Here is a 22,695-nt window from a genome sequence, read left to right as displayed (position 1 = left end):
CTCATCTTCTGCCTGGATGAAATACTATGCTCATTTTTCAGCCCTTTCATAATAAGCCATTGTATTAGCTGATGGATCTATTTACTTTTGCGAACAAGGATAACATAATGAAGCTACCTGAGCCAAAGCTTTTGTTACACTCATGAACGACAGAGAGAATTATTGTGCACTTGGTATTTGTTCATTTTATACTTTACAGCATTATACACTTCCATGGAAATTAGTTTTACAGAATCTTTTTCTTTATTGTTTTTTCCTTTTACCGTATTGACAATGACATCTGCAAAAAGTTTTTCCATAAAGATGCATTGAATTACCCTACTGAAGGTGTCCCCAGCAATGCTGGCAAGTTTTTCTGCAGTCAACAACTACTATTTGGAGAAGTGCTCATTTGCTGTTTATTTATTAATGAGTAGTGTGTCAGTACAATTGTAGGCTTGGAATTAGACACCTTAGGCAGCTTAAGTATTGCTAATAGCAAGTATGCATCATGCCCTCATCAATCAGATGCTTTTAATCTTTCAGTTAAATGAATGCAAGCATCACTCTAATGTTTAAATATTTTTTTCCTTTGATTGGCAATAGACACATGATTGCCAATAATATACTTGGTCAATATTAGCAAGACACCAGTGTTCTTTCAGTTTTACATTTTCATAGTATTACTTATTCAATCAAAGCAGTCTTAAATTTTGAAGTGCCCATTGTCTTTATTCTTACCCATGGCTGCAATCATCAGAAATATTTCAAGCTGTAAAAGCAAGTTTTAGAGAAGAAAAAGACAATTCATTGGCCTAGCTGCAGTTTCAGTTTTAACATTGCTAGAGCTACTTTTGAGAGTCCTATCAAACATTCTTCTGAAAGAGCTAAGGGAGTCCTCAGATTAAGACCGCTTTTGAGTCAGTTGCTTTTGAGTGGTGAAGTTTGTTGTTGCAGGTGATGCTTGACCAAAGAGCAGAGGGTTGTTTAAGTAGGGCTAACCAAAAAGTGATGGTTCCATTTCAGGGCAACTTTCAAGGTTTCAGAATTTGTTTTCATTCCGTGTTGGAATGAAAGCAAATCCTTTTGGAAGTGTTCATCTGAACCCCTAAAAAAACAGGAAAAAATAACACACTCAAACATTGGTTTTGAAGCAACTTTTGAGGTTTCTAATGCAGGAAAAAGTGATGAAACATGCATGTTTGCATGTGGAAGTTGTGAAGGGAGAAAAGAGATGATCCCTGATATAGAATTCACAACTTTAAATCTGTGCCTGATATTCATCCATCATTGATAAGAAAAGGCGGTCTTAAGTCAGTGTCTGCCTCCTCCTGTCTTCTTCTCAGGTAAAAATCCCTGTTCACCACACAAAAATCTTGTCTGAAAACGAAATCCTTCCAGATACTGTTTTAATTATTTGAAAACATTGTGACCAGCTTTTTGTTTGGTTCAGTCTATTCACTAGAAATCTAAACGCCTTGGCAGTTTTATGTCCACAACCTTTTGGAATAATTTTGAGTCCATCATTTCTTGTTTATATATTTAGAAATCTGTGGTTTCTTTTTGCATCCATAAGAGAGTTTGAACCACTACCAGACTGATGCCTGCTTTTTCTGTGTCTTTTTTTCTTGCAAAAGCCAAATTTAGATTGACTGTCTTCACCTATTCTCAACATTTTTTATCTCTATTTGCTTTTGATCATTTAAATGTTAAATTTTCAAAGGAGTAGTTTGCTTTAAATATGCTTGCTTTCCTTTCTTAATTCAAAGTTTGTTCCCAGCAACAGTGGTCAGCTCAGTCAATTCTTTAGCATTGCTAAGGGAACTATTTTTAGGGCCTGGATCTCAAAGCTAAGTGGCAGAAAACAGTGGCAGCATTTATACCTTTTTCTTTTCTTACACTCCTGTTCTTCTAGTTCCTGATGGCTGTAGCAGAGACTGAAACAGCTTAAACAAACCTGAAAATGAACGAACCCTGAACCTCCCCTCAGTTCTGAAAAAGAACTCACCTTTAACAAACTAAGCATCAAAATAGACTGTTCTGACAGTGGGCTTTTTGGAAGACCTTAGAAAGTTTTATAATATTTATCTTTTTTTTTTGCAGTCCATTTCCAGGCAGTGCTGGAATCCATTGCTAAGCTTGGAAATGCTATAAGAAGTTAGCGATCTTGGAAAATTTCAAAGGTCTCAAGTAATCTGCCTACACTGTAGATGAACATCCACATTTTTGGATACTTTTCCAAACAAAACCTAAACTCTGAAGTTCTGGAGATTTGCCACTTACTTGACACAGACTTTTACTGTGCAACAAGATTATGAATCTAATAAATAAATATATGTTGACAGCTGAGAAATATTATTTGTGTAGGGGGACTGTTAAAGTATCACCTGTGAGTGGGATCCACTACACACACACAAATGCTTGACAGTAAATCTGGCCCAGCATAGCCAAACAAACAAAACACACAAGAAGTGGAAAAGCAATATGATTGCTTTTAAGCTAGTCAGAAAGACACAGAGGCTATGTCTACACTAATTAATTAAGCAATGCCAGGACACAGTATGTCTGCCTACGCAGGTAAGCCGGTAGAGTGCTCCCTGTTGCACTTTCAGCATGGGCCAGCTAGCGCTTTCCCGAGGACTGTATCTACATGTTTTGGAGGTTAGATGGGCCAGGGACTGTTCCCAGCAGGCTCCATATGCAGAGCCACCTTCTTTTACGGGTTTAAGGCTGTTCAACCTGAGAACTGAGCCTAGCTACTCTTAGAGGACTACCCTGAGACATGCCAGCGTAGATCTATTCCTAAGAGTAATACAAACTTGGGCACATTAGCACTTAGCCTTGTTCTCTCCATTACAGCTGGTGAGGATGGGACTGGAGAGCTCTGAATGTCACACAGGAAGGCTTTGTAACTTACAGAACCAAGCCTTTGATACTCTTTGTCAGTGCATGCAGGAAGTACAAGTTGAATTTTCCTGGTCTTGAAAATACAAAAAAAAAAAAAAAGGAAAACCTTGTTCTAAAAAGAAGAACTGCAGCCTCCTGTAGGGCCAGTAGCTACAGTTTTATATTTAATGGGGATTTTATGTGACTTGGAACATAGTATAGGTTACTCCAAAAGGCTGTGCTTGTATGGAAATTGGAATGCACAAGACATAGTTAAAAGCATCTTCCCCGGCAGAAATGGAAGAAACATTGCTGAGTGAGGATCTCCTCCTTTATCTTACGAATATAAGGCTGAATGTCTGCCACAAATCATGATAGATGAGGCTACCTGAAACAAGCTGTTTTGTTTTCTTCACAGGCCATCTTATACATCCTGTATGAAGAGGTCTGTTTCTTTTTTCTTTCTTTTTCTTTTGTTAACTGTTCAGAATTACTCTGTGAAATTTAGTCTTATCACTGTAGAATGGCATTGTACGAAGAATATTCAAATTTTCTGTTGTCATGAAGATTTTGCATTATAAATACAAAAAAAATGAGATAATGCTTCAGGCCATTTCTGCAGACTTTTATCAGTTTCACCTATGCTAAAATCTATCCCATTTGCTACCCTGTTTACTCCCTACTACTGAACAAGTTTTTTCCCATGAATTTTGAAAATGTGAACTCATATTTTTCCTGCAGCAGTTTTCAAAAAAATTTAGGCTTTTCAAGTAGTTTTCCATGACAGTAAATAACGTGTATTAACTTGAAATTATAACGCTGGGTGAAGGTGAGTGGGATTGAAGTTTTTTCAATGAAACTGTGCCTTTTTTGACATGACTGCAAGCTTTAGTCCTAGCTAGGTTAGATTTTCCTACAGGATCAATGCAGTTTTTCACAGTTCCTGTTGGACAGCCTTTTATCTCCCATCTCAGCAGCTTCAGGTCTCAAGTGTAGAAAGTCTGCTAGCTGATTGCATTTTGTTCAAAGTGAGCAACATCTGTAACAGGAGTGTCTAGTGAAGGGAGCACAGTTTTTCCCTCTAGTGGACCATCAAGCGAACAGTGACTACTGGCCAGCAGCAGTTCAATTTGCAGTTTTGCTAATGGTGTAAGGGTGAATTGGAACAGGTGGCACTGTACTTCATTTGGGGTAGTTTGAACTTCATTTAAGCATTTAAACTCTTTGTATGAATGTTTGCCGAGATGTAGGCAACTTGTCAGGAGGAAGCTGAAGAGCATATGCAATGCCTGTGACTGCATTTTGGGTGTCTGTGGTTACTGGGAATGTTTCACCTGAACTACAAAGCCTCTATCTCCCACGAACATGTCCCTCTTAGAGTTAGCTAAGAGGACCTCCTGTTGATTTAGCTAAGGTTTGCCCTGAAAGTGGTCTGCAAGCATTGCACGATACTGCACTCGAAAATACCTTTTTTCTTTTATTTTTTTCTTCTTTTTCTCTTCTTATTCCTTAAATAACAGTAAGAATACTTGTTCCTTTTCTCAGTTTGTTTTTAAGTGAATGTACCAGGCCCATATCTGGGGCATTGGAGACTAATATTCTGCATGTATTAAGCAAGTGGTTCAGTAATAATACTTGGTATTGTGATCTATAGAAAAAACAAGTTTACATGTACACTCCTGCCACACATGTAAACATATAAAGTCCCTAATACAGGGCAGAGGTACATGCATGTTCTTGAGACATCCCAGCTGAGTTGCTTGGATGTCGTGGCTTCTCTACCAATGCTTCACAAAAATAAGACTTCTTTAATGGCTGGAGGTTTGATACAAATTGTTGATCACTATAAAATTTCAACTGCCAGATCACGTCACATTTCCCTACTTTACTGTCAGCATGTAGCAGCAACCTGGGTTTACAGTGAACTGTTAAACTGGACTTGGGACACATCTCAGAGCAATCCATACTCAAAATGGCAATGTAAGGAGCTTTATACAGAGTGATATTTAAGTCATGAGAGGCTTGGCATTTAGTCTGGCTGGCACTCAGAGTACGTATTCAGTATTTGCAGAGGTGGCCTCAGAAGGACCTTGCTGCTTTGTGAGCACACCAAGGAGAGCTGTCACACACAGTAGTGTCATTGTTATTCTATAACTATGTAGATCCCCTTTCTCCATTGGAAACCCTAGATAGCTCATGTTTAGCTTAATTCATTTATGGTATCTTAAAGAACCTGGCTGTTTAAAAATGCCATTCTTTTATGGGCTATCATAGACGTAACAAAAGGTATTATTTTCATTTTCACTATTCACATAAAGAACTGAAGCACATCAAAATATGAGTGGAATTTCCCATAAAGAGGTATTTTACTATTTGCTATTTACTTTCCTTAAGGAGAGAAACACTCAGCATTTGTTTCATTAAAATGAGGCTTTCAGCAATAGTGAGAAGTATCAGTCATTCGAATTATTAGTACAATGAGTTAATGAATGAGTTAAGGACATGCTTGAATGATTTTGAGTGATAGGAATTAACGTACCTTTCCATCCTTGGATCAACTTGCCGATAACGATTTTCCTTTTGTGAACAGAAAGGTGGACATTGCTGGACAGTAGTTGTTTTGGGCTCATAAATTTATCTTGGTCCCATAATGCATGAATCTAAACATCCCTTGGGGAGACATTACTGTTACCTCTTAGCTAAAGAACTGGGTTGTAAATGCTGGACATGGTTTCTGAGTGCACACCTGATCCTATATTCCCACGGAGACTGCCCTCAAGCTCAGGTTTGCCTGCGAGCCGGTTGTGAGCTTGATGTGTGCTTGCAGTGCCTGAGCACATCCCTTAGGTCAGCGTGTGGGCAGGGATATTGGCTTGGCTAGTCCACCTGCTGCCTGGAAGGCGGCCCTGTGGATGGGTTTGGGAGGCAGAACATGCTCCCAAGATATTTTGTTCGGATAGAGGCGTAGTGAGCGGGCTTGGTTCTTTTCCTAACTGAAATGAGTTAAAGGGGGACTGGACCAAGGTGTCAGTCTATAAAATAAACCTGAACACACACTGAGAGCTTGCACAGTGTGCAGATTGAAAGCAGAACTTGTCCTCATCACCTCTCCTTTTTCTTCTCTCCCTTTTCTTTTTTCCTCATAGTTTATGAGGAAAAATTAAAAAAAAGAGGGATGTAGGATTTTTTTATTTTTTTTGGGAAAAAAAAGTATTAAAAGTATTGAGAAGTGGTAGCAGTTTGGGTTTTTTTGAAAATAAATTTTCTGGGAAAAATATTGATTATAGGGCAGATTTTTGTCTCAAAATACTTTTAGCTAGGAGCTGTCTCCTCCTTTTTTGGATATATTTTCTCACTGTAGACACTGTGTTTAATCTGTAGGATGACTGCAAGTTTCCAGACTGTAATGCTGGTAATCCCGATACAAACACTGTTCAGTCCCAACTTCATTTTGTTTCTGAGCCTTCATTTATGTTATGTATCAAGCTGTTATGTATCAAGCCACTGTAGTAAAGGTGTTAATTTGGGAAACAAACTACTCCACATCTTGGTGAACAAAATGTATCTACATACAGAAGTTATAATTTATGTAGTTGCTGAAAGTAAGAAGAGTTGGCTTCTGATTATACTTTCTAGTAGGTATTCAATGGGGGTGGATAAAGTTTTAAGTATATTTGGAATATATTTTGTGGAATATCCTTTGCTCTTTTAAATGTGTCTACTGGTACATGGAACACAGGAAAAGTAACACTGAAATAGTATCCACAATTTGCTGGAGGTGGAATTTAACTCTTTTTAAAATACTCAATTTTTCTTGATAATGTTTCTCCAAGCAGAATTTCCCAAAGCCAGACTGCACAGAAACAAGGCATGTAAGAGCATTCTTAGGCAGAAAAAAGGTATCTTTTTAGAATAAAATATACACTATTGGAGTTGTATGAAAGTAATCTTTTTTTCATTTGTAGAGTTCTCTTTTCATTTCTGCTCATATATTTTCAATTTAAGTTTCAGGTTTAATATAAAATGAACATCTTACAGCAAGTGAAGTAGAAACTACAAGCGCTAAAACAATAATACTGCACTGAAGACTAGGAACCACAAATAGTTTCAAGCCCCCTCAAATTTTCAGTGCAAGAATTATAAATTGGCCCATATTAGACTTTTCCAAACTGTTTATCAAATCTCTGTTTTGCTCAGAAAGCCTAGTCTGGCCTTTGGTATGTAAAAAATTAGAAAGCTGTAGCTTCAGTTTTTCTTGCAAGTATTTGATTCGGTTCTGGTCAGACTATATCTCTCCAAATGTGACCGTTAGCAAATCGAGAGAAATATTATTGTGCCAAGAAGCAATCCAGCACAACATTCCTTATTTTATCTTAAAGCTTAGCTATCTAAATTGCTGGGTGGTTGCAAAATGTGAAAAAGAAAAAGAAAACAGCAAAGTAACCCCACACTGCTTGTCTCTGTTAGATGCCAACAGAGGAGAGTTTAGGCTAAGATTACTCTGCTGTTTTGTTTGAATCCAGAATGCAGCAATAAAAATAAATAGTGGAAGAGTCAGCCAGCTGTTGTCACGAAGCAACAAGTCTTTATTTTATGACTGTGTCAGGCTTAATGTCTGTGCTGACATCCTTTCCAACCCAAGAGGCTAATAATCTGCATCTTTGAAACTGAAACTTTGAGCACGTATAGCTTGCTATGTGTTTCCTATCCCTAGAGGCTACAGCTATTTATATGCTTTGTTGGTAGACATGATCAGTTCTTTGGAATATATATTGACCTAGGTCAAATATCATAGAAAATTTTCATGTTATGAGTAGTTTATGCCATATAAACCAAATCGTGTTTTGTGCTAATTAACTACGAATTAAGACCATTTGACTTTTATCATATCACTACCAGTTAGCAAAAGGGTAAAGCAGTGGGAAAGAAACACAGAAGTAGGAAAAAATTCTGGTTTGTTGTTAGGACAATTCAGTAAAGTTCTCAGGTGGATAGCTAACTTTAAACAACTTTTTGCACTGTATATTTCTGAATTTAAGGGCAAGTAAGTGTATATAGGTATTCTGGCATAATGGAGGGGCAATAAGGGAAACCTACAGAGAAACAGTGAGAAGTATTTGAATTATGTATGTCTATACTAGGTCTGCTTGTTCACATCTATGTGACTTTAGAAGAGCTTTCTCTTTAGTGTAAGTGTATCTGTGGAAAGGCCTCAAGGGAACTTTTTCTTCAAACGATTAAGTTTAACCACTTTATAAGTAGTTTAACAAAGTGGTAAATGTTTCTGATCTGTTCAGCAGGATATTCCATCTATAATAAAATAACTTAATAAACTGTGAAGTGCATAAATACATAACAATCCCGTGTCACACACAGTAATCTCTTTGAAAGCAAGTGAAGTCTGCTCAGTGTATTGGGACTGGGAAAGGTACTTCTTTTCTTACTGAAATACAGCAAACCAAGAAATACCAGATGAACTAAATCAAAATCTTTGCAGGAGATTTATCTATTCTTTTGGCAAGCTGTTTACTTTTCCATGAAAGAATCTGGGTTAGATCTCCCTGTGGAGACCCAAAGTTGCTGTAAATTCAGTTGTATTAAATGTCACTTTAGAGATGGTGTTTACACCCTTGATGAGTTTGTGTCATTGTTTTAAAGATAAACTTCAACTTTGCAGTAATAAACTTCTCTCTGTGTGATATATTATTCAAGGATTAGCCAGCAGAGTTGAAGTTGATGGATATTTTCTTATTTTTCCGAAGCTGAGTGTTTTTGGTGCTGTACTGTTGAAAATAAGGTATAAAATGAGATTAGTTCCAAGCCAATTTTGTGCCGTTTGTGAGGCTAATTCTGTTTCCAGAATTTCCTTGGGTACTTCAATTTCCTACTGATTTCAGTGCTCTCGCAGGAAGTCCTGTGCTCCCAGGTGTCATGCATGACAGAATCTGGTTCTGGATCCTGCAGCGGTGTGCCAGCACCACTTCGTTTCATAGGTGAAAGTCTTCCCTTTGCATATAGAAGCTTAGCACAGAATTAAGATAGCTTTATATTTCAGCTGTGCCTTCTAGACACTGGACTCCTCTGGAAGCTGGAGTTGTCACCAGGGCAATTCAGAAAGACCTTCCCAGTCAGCTACAACTCCTGCCCAAACTGTAATCTCCTCAGCTCTGTGTATTTCTGTCCACTTCCATGCACCCTCTTTTGTCTTCAGTTATACACCCCAAGACGTATTTGTCTTCTTAAACCTCTAGCTGCCTTTGCAGTCCTGGTGCTAAGTCACAGTGGTACAATCAACACACTGGCCAACATACTGTGCTAAAATGCATTGAGCCCTGTACCAACCCGGTCTGACAGCTAATACAGTCCAAGTGAGCTAATTTAAGGTAAAATCATGCGTCTTCTCAAACATCAGTTTCTATGCCAGGAGATTTTTTTTCCAGCAAGCTTCTGGGATGTAAAAGCCCATTTACCTGGAGTTGACAGGATAAAGTCTCACCGAGTCAGTCGTTGAAAAAATTCAAAATTACAGCTGGGCATACATATCTGCAAAATTAGTTTTTCCCATTGTCTGAGTATAAGCAAATAATGCCTTATTTCAGCCAGCTTTTTACTGGTCTTAGAACCAAATGGTCTTTTTACCAGGTCATACACCAGATTCCGGCTTGAGCCTGCTGACTCCCTTATTAATACTTCACCCTTCCAACAGAAATAAAGTATAGTGGGAATTCTAGTCAGAAGCCAGTAACAGTTTCAAGCCCCTTATTTTTCTGCTAGGTAGTTCCAAAAGTTTAAGCAAAAACAGATTTAAAAAAAGAGAGAAGCTCTTTTTTTTTTTTTAGAGCTAGAAATCCAATATAACAACAGGGAAACAAGGTGGACTTGTTCCAGTGATGCACAACAGTGTTTTTCACCCTTCCAACACCTTGTAGACTTGGAATCCCCTCTGCTCTCAGGTTGTTTGTCACCAGTGTGATGTCATTCACCCCAGAAGAGTTTGGCCTGCTTTGTTCAGGGTCCATGATGATCAAAATCAAAGCTGTGGGCTGATTAATTAGCACAGAGGTACCAGGTAAGTCACACCACCTTTCATTATCGGTCTTCATTTCAAGATAATCAGGGTCGCTTCTGATCTGAATTATTCCTGCTCTAGATAAAGAGGAAAGTTGAATCTGTATGTGAGAGACTTCACTATTATCCCCTTAGATGTCAATATTCCTATAAACCTCCTCTGGCAAGCAATTTAAGCGTAGACTCATCCTACTAATTTGAGATTCATGTAAGTCTTCTTCATTAGTTACACTTGTACAAGGTGCACAGAGGGGCCCATAGACAAGAATTGTCTGGATGCTCTCACAGGACTTTGCACAGTGAGTCCCAGATTTGGCTTCACTGAGTGAGCATGAGCAATGGCCATGTGGAAGGTTCATTTCCATATGTATTAGGATCTCACCCATTACTGACTTTTGCATGTTAGGAGCTGCAAGTTTTCCCTACATCTATCTGTTTGATACTTTGATGTGAGCTCATGTTTCAGCCTTTCTCCCAATCATGGCAAGAATTAATTTTCTCATCCTTTTTCAGCTGTTGTTTTACATAAATGTCTAGCACTTAAATCTCTTGAATTCTTCCTTTTCTTTGGAAAACTTTTTTTGAAATTGCACAGTAGATTTATAAGGTATTGCAACCAGGACACAAGAGGCACATGGTCAGATGGTGTAATCTTACAAATTTATTAATAAAATATTATTACTTCTTTTGGCTTCAGTGATGTTTTATTTGGAAGGAATTTAGCTCCTCTGAATTAATCTAATGTTCATTAGTATTCTGGGGAAGAATGTTTTCATATGCCTTCTCTTTATCTTGACCACCCTATTACATTTCTTCTATCAGGTTTGAACCACATCTCTGTGTCCTAGCTATTTCCCTGTGGTAATACCTTGGTGAAATAAAAAAACAGAACTGGGAATAATATTTTGACTATACACAGTTTCAGGTGCTTGACTTGATAAGAAATATTCCTCATGGGTTTATTTTGGGTATACTGAAGCACAGTAATGCCCAACAGCTTTAAAATGTTTCCATGGTTATATAATAAAAAAAAAATAAGTCTTCAAATGTGAATTTTATATTCCACTAAATTTGGTCATTGTTGATTTTAAAGCATATTAGATCATCCACAAATAGGAGTCCTTTAGAGCATCATGCTGTTTAGGAACAAGTGGTGGACAGTTTTGGAGAACTTCTCTTTCTCCTTGGCATGTTTTTATGATAATTCAAATATTAGAGATAATTTACAACCCTGCTGGTACTATACCAGAGACCTTATGATGGAATTTATATCACTTTTCCTTTTGGACATTTAAACCACATGTCTTTCTAGAAAAACGAGGACAGAGGTCCAACAAAGGAGTGATTTATTTTCAGTTAAAATACTAGCTACATTAAAACCACATGTTATTAAGTACTGTATAACCAAACCATGCTCAGAAGGCGGCTTATGACACCAAAGCTTGCTTAAAATGTTTCTTTTTTTGCAAAAAAACTTTGGCAGTGCCTACATTAGCAGACTTTACCTGAGCTGCACAGTACATTGGCTACAATTTTCCCTTGATGAAACAAGTTATTAAAATACCAGAGTTCAAATTAATTCAGTTCCTTATTATTTTTCTCACATTTCTGGATGGTTGAACTTTTCTGTCCGTTTTAGGTAACGTTGCATCCTGTGAATATCCCTCCTGAAAGAGCATAACATTGTTAAGATGGAAACGTAGTGAAACAACTTGTATTTTGGGCATTTTACTAACATGAACTCTCATAATGCTCCTGTGAGAAGAGTAAACTAATGCACAGAAGTAGTGCACAAGAATCCAAGACCAGAATCATAGAATCATAGTATGTTAGGGGTTGGAAGGGACCTCTGGAGATCATCGAGTCCAACCTCCCTGCCAGAGCAAGACCAATCTAGGGCAGGTTACACAGGAACGCATCCAGATGGGTCTTGAAAGTCTCCAGAGAAGGAGACTCCACAACCTCTCTGGGGAGCCTGTTCCAGTGCTCTGTAACCCTAAGGTAAAGAAGTTCTTCCTCATGTTGAGGTTGAACTTCCTGTGCTTTAGCTTGCATCCATTACCCCTTGTCCTATCGCAGGACACAAGTGAAAAGAGGTTGTCCCTTTCCTCTTGACACCCAGCCCTCATATATTTATACACATTAATCAGATCCTCTCTCAGTCTTCTCTTCTCTAGACTAAAAAGCCCCAGGTCTCTCAACCTTTCCTCATAAGGCAGGTGTTCCAGTCCCTTAATCATGCTCGTAGCCCTCCATTGGACTCTCTCCAGTAGATCTCTGTCCCTCTTGAACTGGGGAGCCCAGAACTGAATGCAATACTCCAGGTGAGGTCTCACCAGGGTAGAGTAGAGGGGGAGGAGGACCCCAGGATACCATTGGCCTTCTTGGCCACAAGGGCACATTGCTGTCCCATGGATAACTTGTTGTCCACCAGGACTCCAAGGTCCTTCTCCACAGAGCTGCTCTCCAGCAGATCGCGTCCTAACCTGTACTGGTGCATTTTATTACTCCTTCCCAGGTGCAGGACTCTGCACTTATTCTTGTTGAACCTCATTAGGTTCCTCTTTGCCCAGCTCTCCAGTCTGTCCAAATTATGCTGAATGGCCACACAGCCTTCAGGTGTATCAGCCAAACCTCCCAGCTTCATATCATCAGCAAACTTGCTGAGAAGACACTCTGTAACTTCATCAAGGTCATTGATGAAGATGTTGAACAGGACTGGACCCAGCACTGATCCTTGGGGGACTCCACTAGTTATAGGTCTCCAGCTGGACTTGGCACCATTGATTACCACTCTTTGGGCTCTATTGCGTAGCCGGTTCTTAATCCATCCCACAAGGGATGAAGGGAAATCAAAACAAAGATTAGAATTAAGGGGCCTCAATTTTGTTTTCAGGGTGCAGATACTGAGGACCTGTTTCTGTCCTCATTATGCTACACTTACACACCAGATTGCCTAGAACTTAAAGGGATTTTTTTATGCTAATGTTGCCAGGTGAGTTGTCCAAAGCTCGGTGGAGATGACAGTGAAGGATTCATCCTGTACAAAGGACTTCTGCAGTTGCAACAAGCTTTCGTGCTGGTTCTGTGTATGCATGTCTGGATGATACTGGCACAGAGAGGGTGCTTGGGGGACTGGTAATTAGCTGGTTCACCTGTATGCTCCTGGGGATGGTTAGATGCCAGAACCCTGTCAAGATATGCTGACGTCGAATGGGGAAGTGAAATTGTTGTTGCCTCACTGTTCATATTCTGTTCAATGTGCAGCTTGCATGGACTAGAAAGCCTGTCCCCATGCTTTCTAAGAACTGCACAAACATTCGCGAATCACCACAACACCCCTGTCTCACAGGTAATTGCTGAACAGTTTTAGTCCTAGAAAGGAGCTAGCTAGTTACTGTCAAACAGTCTTTGATCAAAGTATGGATCGGAAGCAGCAAATTTCTCTGCTTGTATGCTTGAGGTAATTCTAATTCAGATGTTACAGTCACATCTTGAAATCATTAATACTACCTTAAGCTTGCCTGGTATTCTCATTTGTCCTGAAATTGCTTAGCTCAAGTAGATCCTGAAGTATTGATTCTGCATCAGCAACATGCTAAAATTTGTAGCCGCTTTAAACAAAAAAATGTATATGGTATTTGTCTTTTCTCACCCTTTGGCTGCCTAATTGAAATGTAGTATATGTATTAAGTAGTATAATATATTAAACTATAGAAACTTTACTGAATTAAAGCTGTATAGTTTGCTGCCTTGTCTTGGATGGAGACCAGTACCAAGTAACGCAGCAAATGGTGCAAGAAACCACACAGTGGACAAAAAAGGACCATGTGGTAGTCTTTGACTTGTGCCACATCTAAATCATAAACTGTTACAGTAAATTTAGCATAATGTGAATTAAGCATGTCTAAAAGTCTTATTGAATCACTTCCCTAACAAGCCCCTCTGCTGTACAGTATATTTTATTTTATTTTTTTATGAGCCTGGTCAGCACATCTGTAGTCACAGCTGAGATCACTGCCTAACTGAAGTAAATGGCGTGTAAACTCACAGTAGGACATACAAGGCAGCTATACTCCTGCTGTCTGCTTTGCCTTTCCTGGCACACTAGAAAGCTAGTGCTGCCACCAGTGCTGGAAGAATATTGTGGGGCACAAAGTGGCAGCTACTGTCATGTTAAATTGATAGGAGAAGCCCTCTTTGGGCTTCTGCCTTTTGGCAGGAGTTGGAGCAGCAAGTCTGTCTCTCCAGGCATCTCTCCCTCTCATCTCCCAGATCTGTCCTTCCCCTCTGTGCTTCGCTTTGTGGCCTCTCATCTTTGAGGTGGCAAAATTTCAGTTTTGTTTACTCTGCTTGGCAGCATGAGCACATTTGGCAGAAACAAAAGGACTCACAGGTTAGACAGGCAGTCAAAGGTTGGAGGAAGAACATGATTATACTAGTGATTCACATATGATACTCAGCAAAATATGTTACTATCATGTAGGTCAATTGGGACAATATTGCCCAGAAGTTATTGTCTTCCACTGGCTTTGTTTCCTGAAAAAATGCAAGTGATTGTACATTTTCCTTGAATATAATTCGGGTTCTCTTTACGTGGGTCTCAGAGACACCTTCCTTTTTCTTTATTTAGGTTATTACCTATCTTTTCTTTATATTGCATCCAACTGACTTGTCTTCTCCCTTTCTCTAGATGTTTCCAGATGTGTGGCTGAGAGGAAGTACACCCAGGAACAAGCTCGCAAGGAATTTCAACAAGTGTTTATCCCAGAATGCAATGATGATGGCACATATAGTCAGGTTGAAAATTTTTCATTCAGTATCTTGCATGACTGGAAGGTCAGAATATGTGTGTTTGCAGGGGATGAGGAAGAGACAAACGTAATGAAGGGAAATGTAGTTTCGAAATGAAATGTCATTTGTGCTAACACTGATGTTAAAAAATGGAAGGAAAATTCATGTTTTGCGCTTAGTCCTTGTTCTTTTTTTCAGAGTTGGCCAGCAAAAGAGACAAACGTTACTGTTGTTCATGGGATACACTCCCTGTTCTTCTAGGCTGAGGCAGCTGAGTCATTCTTGTAGCCCCCTGAATACTCATCAGATGGTAAAATGCTTGGAATTTCTGATCTGTTCCTGATCCCAACCAGAGATGTTGTGACCAGAGTCCATATCTTAGTGCTAAAGCATGAATCATACAGGATTCTTCCCTATTCTCAGATGAATTTCTGTACAAGCATATGGTCTGAGACTAATTTACTTAGGTTAGATCACGGAATTCGAAAAGCATGCAGTTAGAAGCTTATCCTGTGATATATACAAGATCAATCAAGATCACCTTCTGCTGCCTCTGTACTTCTTTTTAGTTGCGGAGTCATGCAGAAGACAATCCTTCTCATTTTAAGCATGGTGAGGGAGGTGATATTGGCCCTCAGGAAACACAATGCAATTGATTTCTAACAGGAATTCCAAGAGTTTCCTTTCTGACAGCTCGGGATATGAATAATGCTGGCAGAAGCACTCTGTCCTGCTCCTTCAGTGGGCGGAACAATATGTTCTCTATGTGGAAAAAAACTCAAGATTGCTTTCTTCAGGAACAGTTTATGTGTCCCGTGAGGAACTTCATTGTGAGGTTTTCATAACACCTGCACCTCACTCTTCTGAAATAGGCAGTAAACAACCACATATTTCAATAGTTTTCTCTTCCATTGTGTTCTGAAGGACCTACCACACTTTGCTTGAAATAAACTCTTCTTTATGCTAAAGAATCACATGTAGGACTGAGATTAGGTCCATCATGGTTTATTGTTCTAGCTTTTGCCAATATAGTTTGCTGAACTAGTCTTTTGTACTCATGTGTCATGAACGCTGTGGGCTAACAGACATATGTCTGACAAACTGCACGTGGTTCATGTCATTTCCGACAGGTTCAGTGCCATAGTTACACTGGATACTGCTGGTGTGTCACTCCCAATGGTCGTCCTATCAGTGGTACTGCTGTGGCCCACAAAACTCCCCGGTGCCCAGGTAAGACTTGTTTGGCTGGCCAGGTTATGACATTGTCTCATGAACAGTAGAGTTTATCTATCTGTGGCATCTGATTAGACTTAAGGAAAAAAATTCTTCACTGGAAGAGTGGTTCAGCCCAGAAACAGGTGCTTGCGGAAGAAGTGGACTTCCCATCCTTGGGGATTTGCAAAACTCAACTGGATGAGGCTCTGAGAAAGTTGGTCTAGCTTCTAAGCCAGCCCTGTGTGAGTTCTGAGGTCACTGCCACCCTAAACCTTCTTGTGGTTCTATGATCAGTCTGCTTTATTAGTACTATAATCTAGGTATTGAAGGCGTTTTCTGCAGTGGTTATTTGTATGATATTTATGTGTCAATATATGAAACCGTGCAACTGACTTACTGAGGTAGTCCTTTCTTTACGTTGAAACTCTCTTGCATGTAAATTCATTGCAAAAAATTTCAGAGGGATTTGTCTTTTCAATATTTTAAGTATTTAGAGTATAGAAAAAAAATCCACTCCCTGAAAAAGTATGGAGTGTGAATGTCCTGATTTGTAACATAGCCCAATGAAAGAACTCCCATAGCAAATCCCATGAATGACCAAATCCAGAGGAGAAATAAAAATGAAACAAAGCATTAAGAACACAGTGGAATAATTATCTGTATAAATTCATTGGCAAATCAAACTCATTGCCATGTGTACTGCCCTTTGTCTTTCATTTGGACAATTAACAGGTTCACTGTTTTTTAGGAACTTGCTTCTGACCCTATTTCATTGACATTGATAATAAATATAAATCCCCAGTGTATGAATAGTTAACAGAATTGCTATTTACCTTCCTTGAGGCTGACAGAATTGCACAGAAATACTTGAGCTACATGAGCCCCATGTATTGCATTTTTGCTTGTGCTGCAGCATCATTCTCTGTCAGAGAGTGGAAGAAATAGCTTTAAAAAGCTAATCCTGTAATGTAAATGAAGCTGAAAAAAAGTAGATTAAAGCCTTTAGGGGAATTCACCTGGTCTGATCTACTTCAATCATTCAAGCACGATGTTGATGGTTTTGATAAATAGGTGGAGGAAGGAAGAGAACACTGAGAAAGTTTCAATAAAGATTGTAAAAAGTTAATTCCACTTTTAAGGTCTGTCTTGTTTAAATGATTTGCAGAATCTTCCGTGCATCTTGCCTGTAGGTGAACTTTAGCCAGAAAGTACTCAGACTAATCCTTTTGATCCAGTCTGAAAAGTCACTGTGGAGTACCAATTATGAAAATTAATATAAAATGTTCAGAAGCCTTAAAATAGAGAAAAGTGTGCATTCATTTTAATGTAATTATTGTTTATAACTGGATCACATCTTCAGAGGACACATGGTTAGGAAAGCATTTATGTGTTTCAATGCATTCTTGAATAGAGGTGCTTTTGCATGTCCAGAGCCAGGGCTTCCCTGAAAGTGTGCCTTCATTGCTTTCTCTGCAATATCAATTTGTAGCTTCCTCTCTTTCACTGACATCAGTGGAAAAGGGGTTATGCTGGTGGTGAAAGTTCAACAAGTAAGTGTTTGTCAGATGCATCACAACATATGGCATTATGTTTGGCTCAAAATGTTGCTGAGTTAGTTACTGTACTTTCACTTTTTCTATTTGTATTCAGTATTATCAAGGAGAAGCTGCATTGTAGTTGCAGGCTAATTAATAGATTAATATGAGAATTATTCTATCTCTACAGGAACCACACCCTAGTTCCTCTCAAAGGTATATTCATGTGCCTAGCAGATAAACTACCAGACTGCTTCAGCTCATTTTTGGAGGGGTGGGAAGTTAGTTAGTTTTACAGAAATGCTAAGGAGAAGGTGAGAGTAGCACTCTGGTTTAATTTAGTAGCTCAGAGATAAATAGACTGCTCCAGGGCCCAGGTTAGTAAGCAGAGTCTGATTTTGCTCCATGGAAGATCATGGGTAATTTTCCAATTGTTATGAGACCCTTTGGGATTCTCTCTGCACATTTCCTCCCCTGCTTGTATCAGTGCTCCATGTTTTACTGCTCACCACTTCTACTTTGTCCCTCAGGAAAGAAATCCAGAGATAGCAGAGTTTGGAAATAGATTTGAAGTGCTAGGGGATTTTGCAGTAGTAGTGGCTAAAGACTCACGTTTAAGAGGCCTGGAGAAACCTTCTCATTCAGCAGAGAAGGCAGCTACAGATTTTCTCAGAAAGTTATGTGGTATAATAAGGCAAAACTTTGCTCTTGTATTGCAGAATGAAAGCCTGAAGCACAACTGCACCCCTCTCCCTTTTCCCAGTATGTGTTCAAAATTGCCATCTGTTTAGGATAACAGAGGTTTTTTCCCCCAGGCCTGTTGATGTTTTCCAGATCACCACTGATTCTCTTTTATACTTTTTCTTTAGTACCACTGTACACAGGAATTATGATCAAAATATTAGTGGGTATACTGAAGTTAAGTAGACATGTGCCTGTCTTAACTAGTATTTCAGGGATACCATTTCTTCCAGTGATTGTCCATAGTCAGTCTAATACATTGTGTGCTTGCTAGCCTTGTTACAGGCATTGCCTTGCTATTTTTGATATTGCAGGCAGATCTCATGTAGCAGTGGTATCCTGACACCAGCATGTTTATGTATTTTCACTTGCTTCTGTGTATTCTGCAGGCATGATGCTATAGCTATTTCAAAGACATTTATGCAAATTTCTCAGTTTGCATGTGGCAGTCTTTTTTATCCCTTTAAAGCAGAACATGCACAGACAATCAAGATGGCAGGTAGAAACAATTGTGAACATACTTTTGTAATGGTTTTCTCATAGGAAATGTTATAACATGGAATGTGTGAAAATTTCTGTTTTTAATGAAAATTTTCAGTGTTTCTTTTCAGTTCTACGTTAGTTCTTCAGTAACTTCAGATAAGGTTTGAATACATGTCTAATTAACTGCGATGTTCCTAAATTATGGGATAATTTATTGCCTTTCATTTTCTCCCAGTAGAACCAGCTTTGACTTTGGTGAATATCCAGAAATAGGAAAGAAGAGCATGGCAGCCTGGAAGAACTTGGATTTTAATAGAGGAAATATGGAACAGAATTTAGGATGGGTAGTTAGGAGTTTGGTTTCTTGATTCTATTCCCTATCTGTGCTTCACATTTACTTTATATTATCACAATATTAGATAGGTCAAACAATCAACCTCTAAGTTTATCTAACTGTTAATATTGGTTAGCTGCATAACGTGATGCTTCCTGAAGTTATCTCAGGTCCTGGGACAGAACAGTGTCATGCGTATATTTTATATGTATCTACAATAGCTGTATGAGCAATTCTGTGCTCATTGTGGTGTTCTGGTTGCTCTTATTGAAGCTGACTTATTTGCTATAGACACAAGGTGTGGAAGGATGAAGGTTATAAGCAGCATTAAAAAATGCAGGACTCTCCAACTGATTCATGTAAAACCTTTGCTTCAGTTACTACATCTTTACCTGAAAGAGGCTCTTCTTCCATCCTTTCCAGTTATTCCCACACCAACACTTGGTACTGATAAAACACACATGATAAATCTCAGAATGCCATTCCACTCCATGTAAATAATCTCCAGTGTTGGAGGAACAGTGTTGAGAAGGAGAGTAAATCAAACATTCCCATGACAGCATTAAAAAGAAAGCTTCTTAAAAATGATGAATGTCCCCCAATACTTTCACTAAAGAACACCAGACATAAGAAAGACATTTTTACAACTCCCCATCTCTGTTATCAGCACTGCGGGGAACTGCAGAAATTCCACAGGCACGGAGTCCTGGGAAATGAAGCAGAAACTGAGAAGCAGGTGTTAAATTATCATTGAAAAATACAGTGTTCACCTATTGTAGGGTTTTTATGCCATATTAATTCTTCTGGGCTTCTGCCAGTGAGATTGCAGAGGTATGGACACATGGTTTGTTATTCTGTGAAGTAGTTTTGCTACCTTACAATTAAGATGTCATGATCATCTTTTAAGGCCAAAACACAAGTACTTTTAAAAATTCAGAACTCTTCCTATCTGTATAGTATTTTCATCAGATAATATGATGAAAATGAATATATTTGGGAAGGCAATGAACTTTTTTAGTTTACATTGTATTCCTTTTGTTAGCTAGGACAAATATTCATCCTTGAATTGTCTGATTCTTCTGTCCCAATACATAGTACTTTCCCTATAAATACAGTCATACACACACGTATGTGAAATATAGAGCAGCATGGGAAGTTTACTATCCTGTTTCTTGATATTTGCTTTAGTGATTACATATCAAATATTGTTTAGCAGATCAGAAATCATTATCTGAACTGTGTAATAGTAGACTTTCACGTTCTCTTTTAAAGCCCAGTCACATGTGATCAGAACTACAAAAAATAGGTGTGCTAAAATCACAAACCACAAAACTAACGTCAAATTCCCTGGAACATTTATTGTGCCTCAGAAGTTGTTAGACTGAAACTGGGCAGAATTGTGGGTTTTGCAAGAAACTAAGGCATAAATATTTCTGCAATTTTTTTTAATTCATCAGAATCATAAATGTATAGATGTCTAAGGAAATGTACAAGCTAGAATGGTACTAAATACTTCTTGTTAAAATAATGCTGCTGAATCTAATATTCCTCCTTGCCCTCCATCTTCCATAAATATATTTCTATGGTGATTTAGTTGTTTACAGTGCACTGAAAACTTGGAAGCTGATTATATTGCCTAACTTTTAGCTAAGTTATAAGTTGCTACTTCTGTTTCTTGCCTAGCTGAAAATGTGAGCATTCATCATGAGTATTGAAGATAGATAGAATTTCCTGGAAAACTGCAAATTCAACTTCCTATCACCATTTAAGCTAGAAGTACTTCTACCTCAGATATATTCAGAAAATGGTAGAAAAAACTCATACAAGCTCAATAACCCTTCCTCACCTCCAACTTGGAGACAGCAAGAAAAGTTGCTGCTTCATAAATTGAAAATTTCAGGTGAAACTATGTGAAGGGTGCAGAATTCCCTTTGTAGGAAATTCTGTGAATATTTTTGTTAGCTTCCTCAGACTATTTAAGAAATTAATGTTAGCCCAGTGAACCTAATTTTCCTATAATACATATAATTTCATAGTGAAATTAGACTCACTATGATAAAGTTAGCCTTTGTAAATGCCACACTCTTCCTCCATCCATCAATTTTCCATCAAAATTTAGGGTAAAAAAACCCAAAGCATAGAAAAAAGAATACAGTTCTCCCTGACTGTACATGAATATCATATAGTCATTATTTCTCACCATTTCACATACAGATGGAGTAATCTGAAGGAATCTTTGTGTTAATGAAATCTAGAAAGATTTTTCTGCTTTTGGTTTATGATGTGGAATATTATATAAATTTCACCAATGAGTTAAATTACTTAGGTATAAACTGAATTTTAAGTTCACTTTATAATAGTGGTTCTGAGTGTACATAGAGAGACAGCACTGGTGTCAAACTGAGGCTTTACTTAACACTCTTTAGTGCAAAGGAGCTATCAGTGGCGGTTCATCACACATGTTCACCATGCTGAGACCTCATTTCTACTCACCAATCGGTATAAAACTCTTTAGTGTGGGTGAGTGTCAGACCTAAAATCTCTGTATTTGCAAGAGAATTGAAATTATAGTCCTGTGCATCAAAATTGAATTGAGAAACTACAGAGTTAATTGTAACTGGATGAAATTTGAGGAAAGATTGTATCACTGGTATTCAGTGCAATTAGAAAAACCTGTAATTTTGTATGTAGTACTTCCTAAAACTGGAAGATCTTATTTGGGTTCAAGCTGAGCCTCGTATCAAATTCAAGCCAAACACCAAAAAAAGCTCAGATCTTCTGGCTTCGGCTAGCATAAATGCAAGAATCTGTCTCCTTTTCAGAGTGAACACATAGATTACTATTGCAGCCTATTTAGAGCAAGCTATCCCAAACACCCTTGGATATAATTCCTACGATGATAATGGCTTTATTTTTCCTGTCTGAATTAATACTGACATATCGCTAAGTATATTGGATTTCTGGTGATTAAAACATGATACAATAAATAAGAAGTGTCTAGGAGTTAGAATCATACAAATGGTTGTAATAATGAGACATAAGTAAGAAATAGGGAAGTATTTCTATTTTAAACCTTAAGGACAACTACGTCCTGTAAAAACTACTGAGAAAACAGGTAGATTCTCCATTTCTTGATGACTTGAAATCAAGACTGGATGTTGGGTTGGGTTAGAGTCCAGGCTGGTAGAATAAGCTGCTAAACCCCATCTCTTGCAAACTTCTTAGCTCATTTCCCACCACTGCTGTCTCCTTTCCTAAGGGCCACGTCTCTGAGGACATCTCCTGCAACAAGCTCAGGCTCAAACTCAGAATAAGGCACTGTCCCTGCCTCCCCCAACACACACACTTTTCCACACCAGCATAGTGTTTCTGGAGGGCCTTGTATGAGGTATTTAAAGCAGAAAGGGGCAGTCTTTAACCTCAGCCAGGATGTGACTAGAGGCTGAAGAAGCCCCACAGAGCAGCTGAGGTTCGTGGGCAAGGCTCTGTGTGTAGGAAGTGTGCTGCCCTGCACAAGGAACAGCGAGGGCATAGTGCCGGCGTGATGCGTCTTACTGCAGGACCTGTCCTCGCTGGGTCAGTGGGGAAGGGAGGTGTTGACTCTGCAAGTGTGTGAGCATGTTCTTGCACTTGTGTCCATGTAGTGTTTAATGTTATCTC

At 38.6% G+C, this 22,695-nt stretch overlaps 1 protein-coding gene across 4 annotated transcripts in view; it reads left to right on the top strand.

Moving 5' to 3' along the window:
- The window catches only part of SMOC2 (SPARC related modular calcium binding 2), a 154,974-nt gene that overhangs the window by 50,192 nt on the left and 82,087 nt on the right, over window positions 1-22,695 (top strand). For all 4 annotated transcript variants that reach the window (XM_068399671.1, XM_068399662.1, XM_068399654.1 and 1 more), the window contains exons 3-4: window positions 14,627-14,733; window positions 15,858-15,957. In XM_068399671.1, coding sequence (XP_068255772.1) covers window positions 14,627-14,733; window positions 15,858-15,957 — 207 coding nt within the window. The remainder of the gene's footprint in view (window positions 1-14,626; window positions 14,734-15,857; window positions 15,958-22,695) is intronic.

This window comes from Nyctibius grandis, chromosome 1 (assembly GCF_013368605.1).
Source record: "Nyctibius grandis isolate bNycGra1 chromosome 1, bNycGra1.pri, whole genome shotgun sequence".
NCBI lineage: Eukaryota > Metazoa > Chordata > Aves > Nyctibiiformes > Nyctibiidae > Nyctibius > Nyctibius grandis.
The sequence above is the reverse complement of the archived record's forward strand: the minus strand, read 5'-3'. Positions and strand labels throughout refer to the sequence as shown.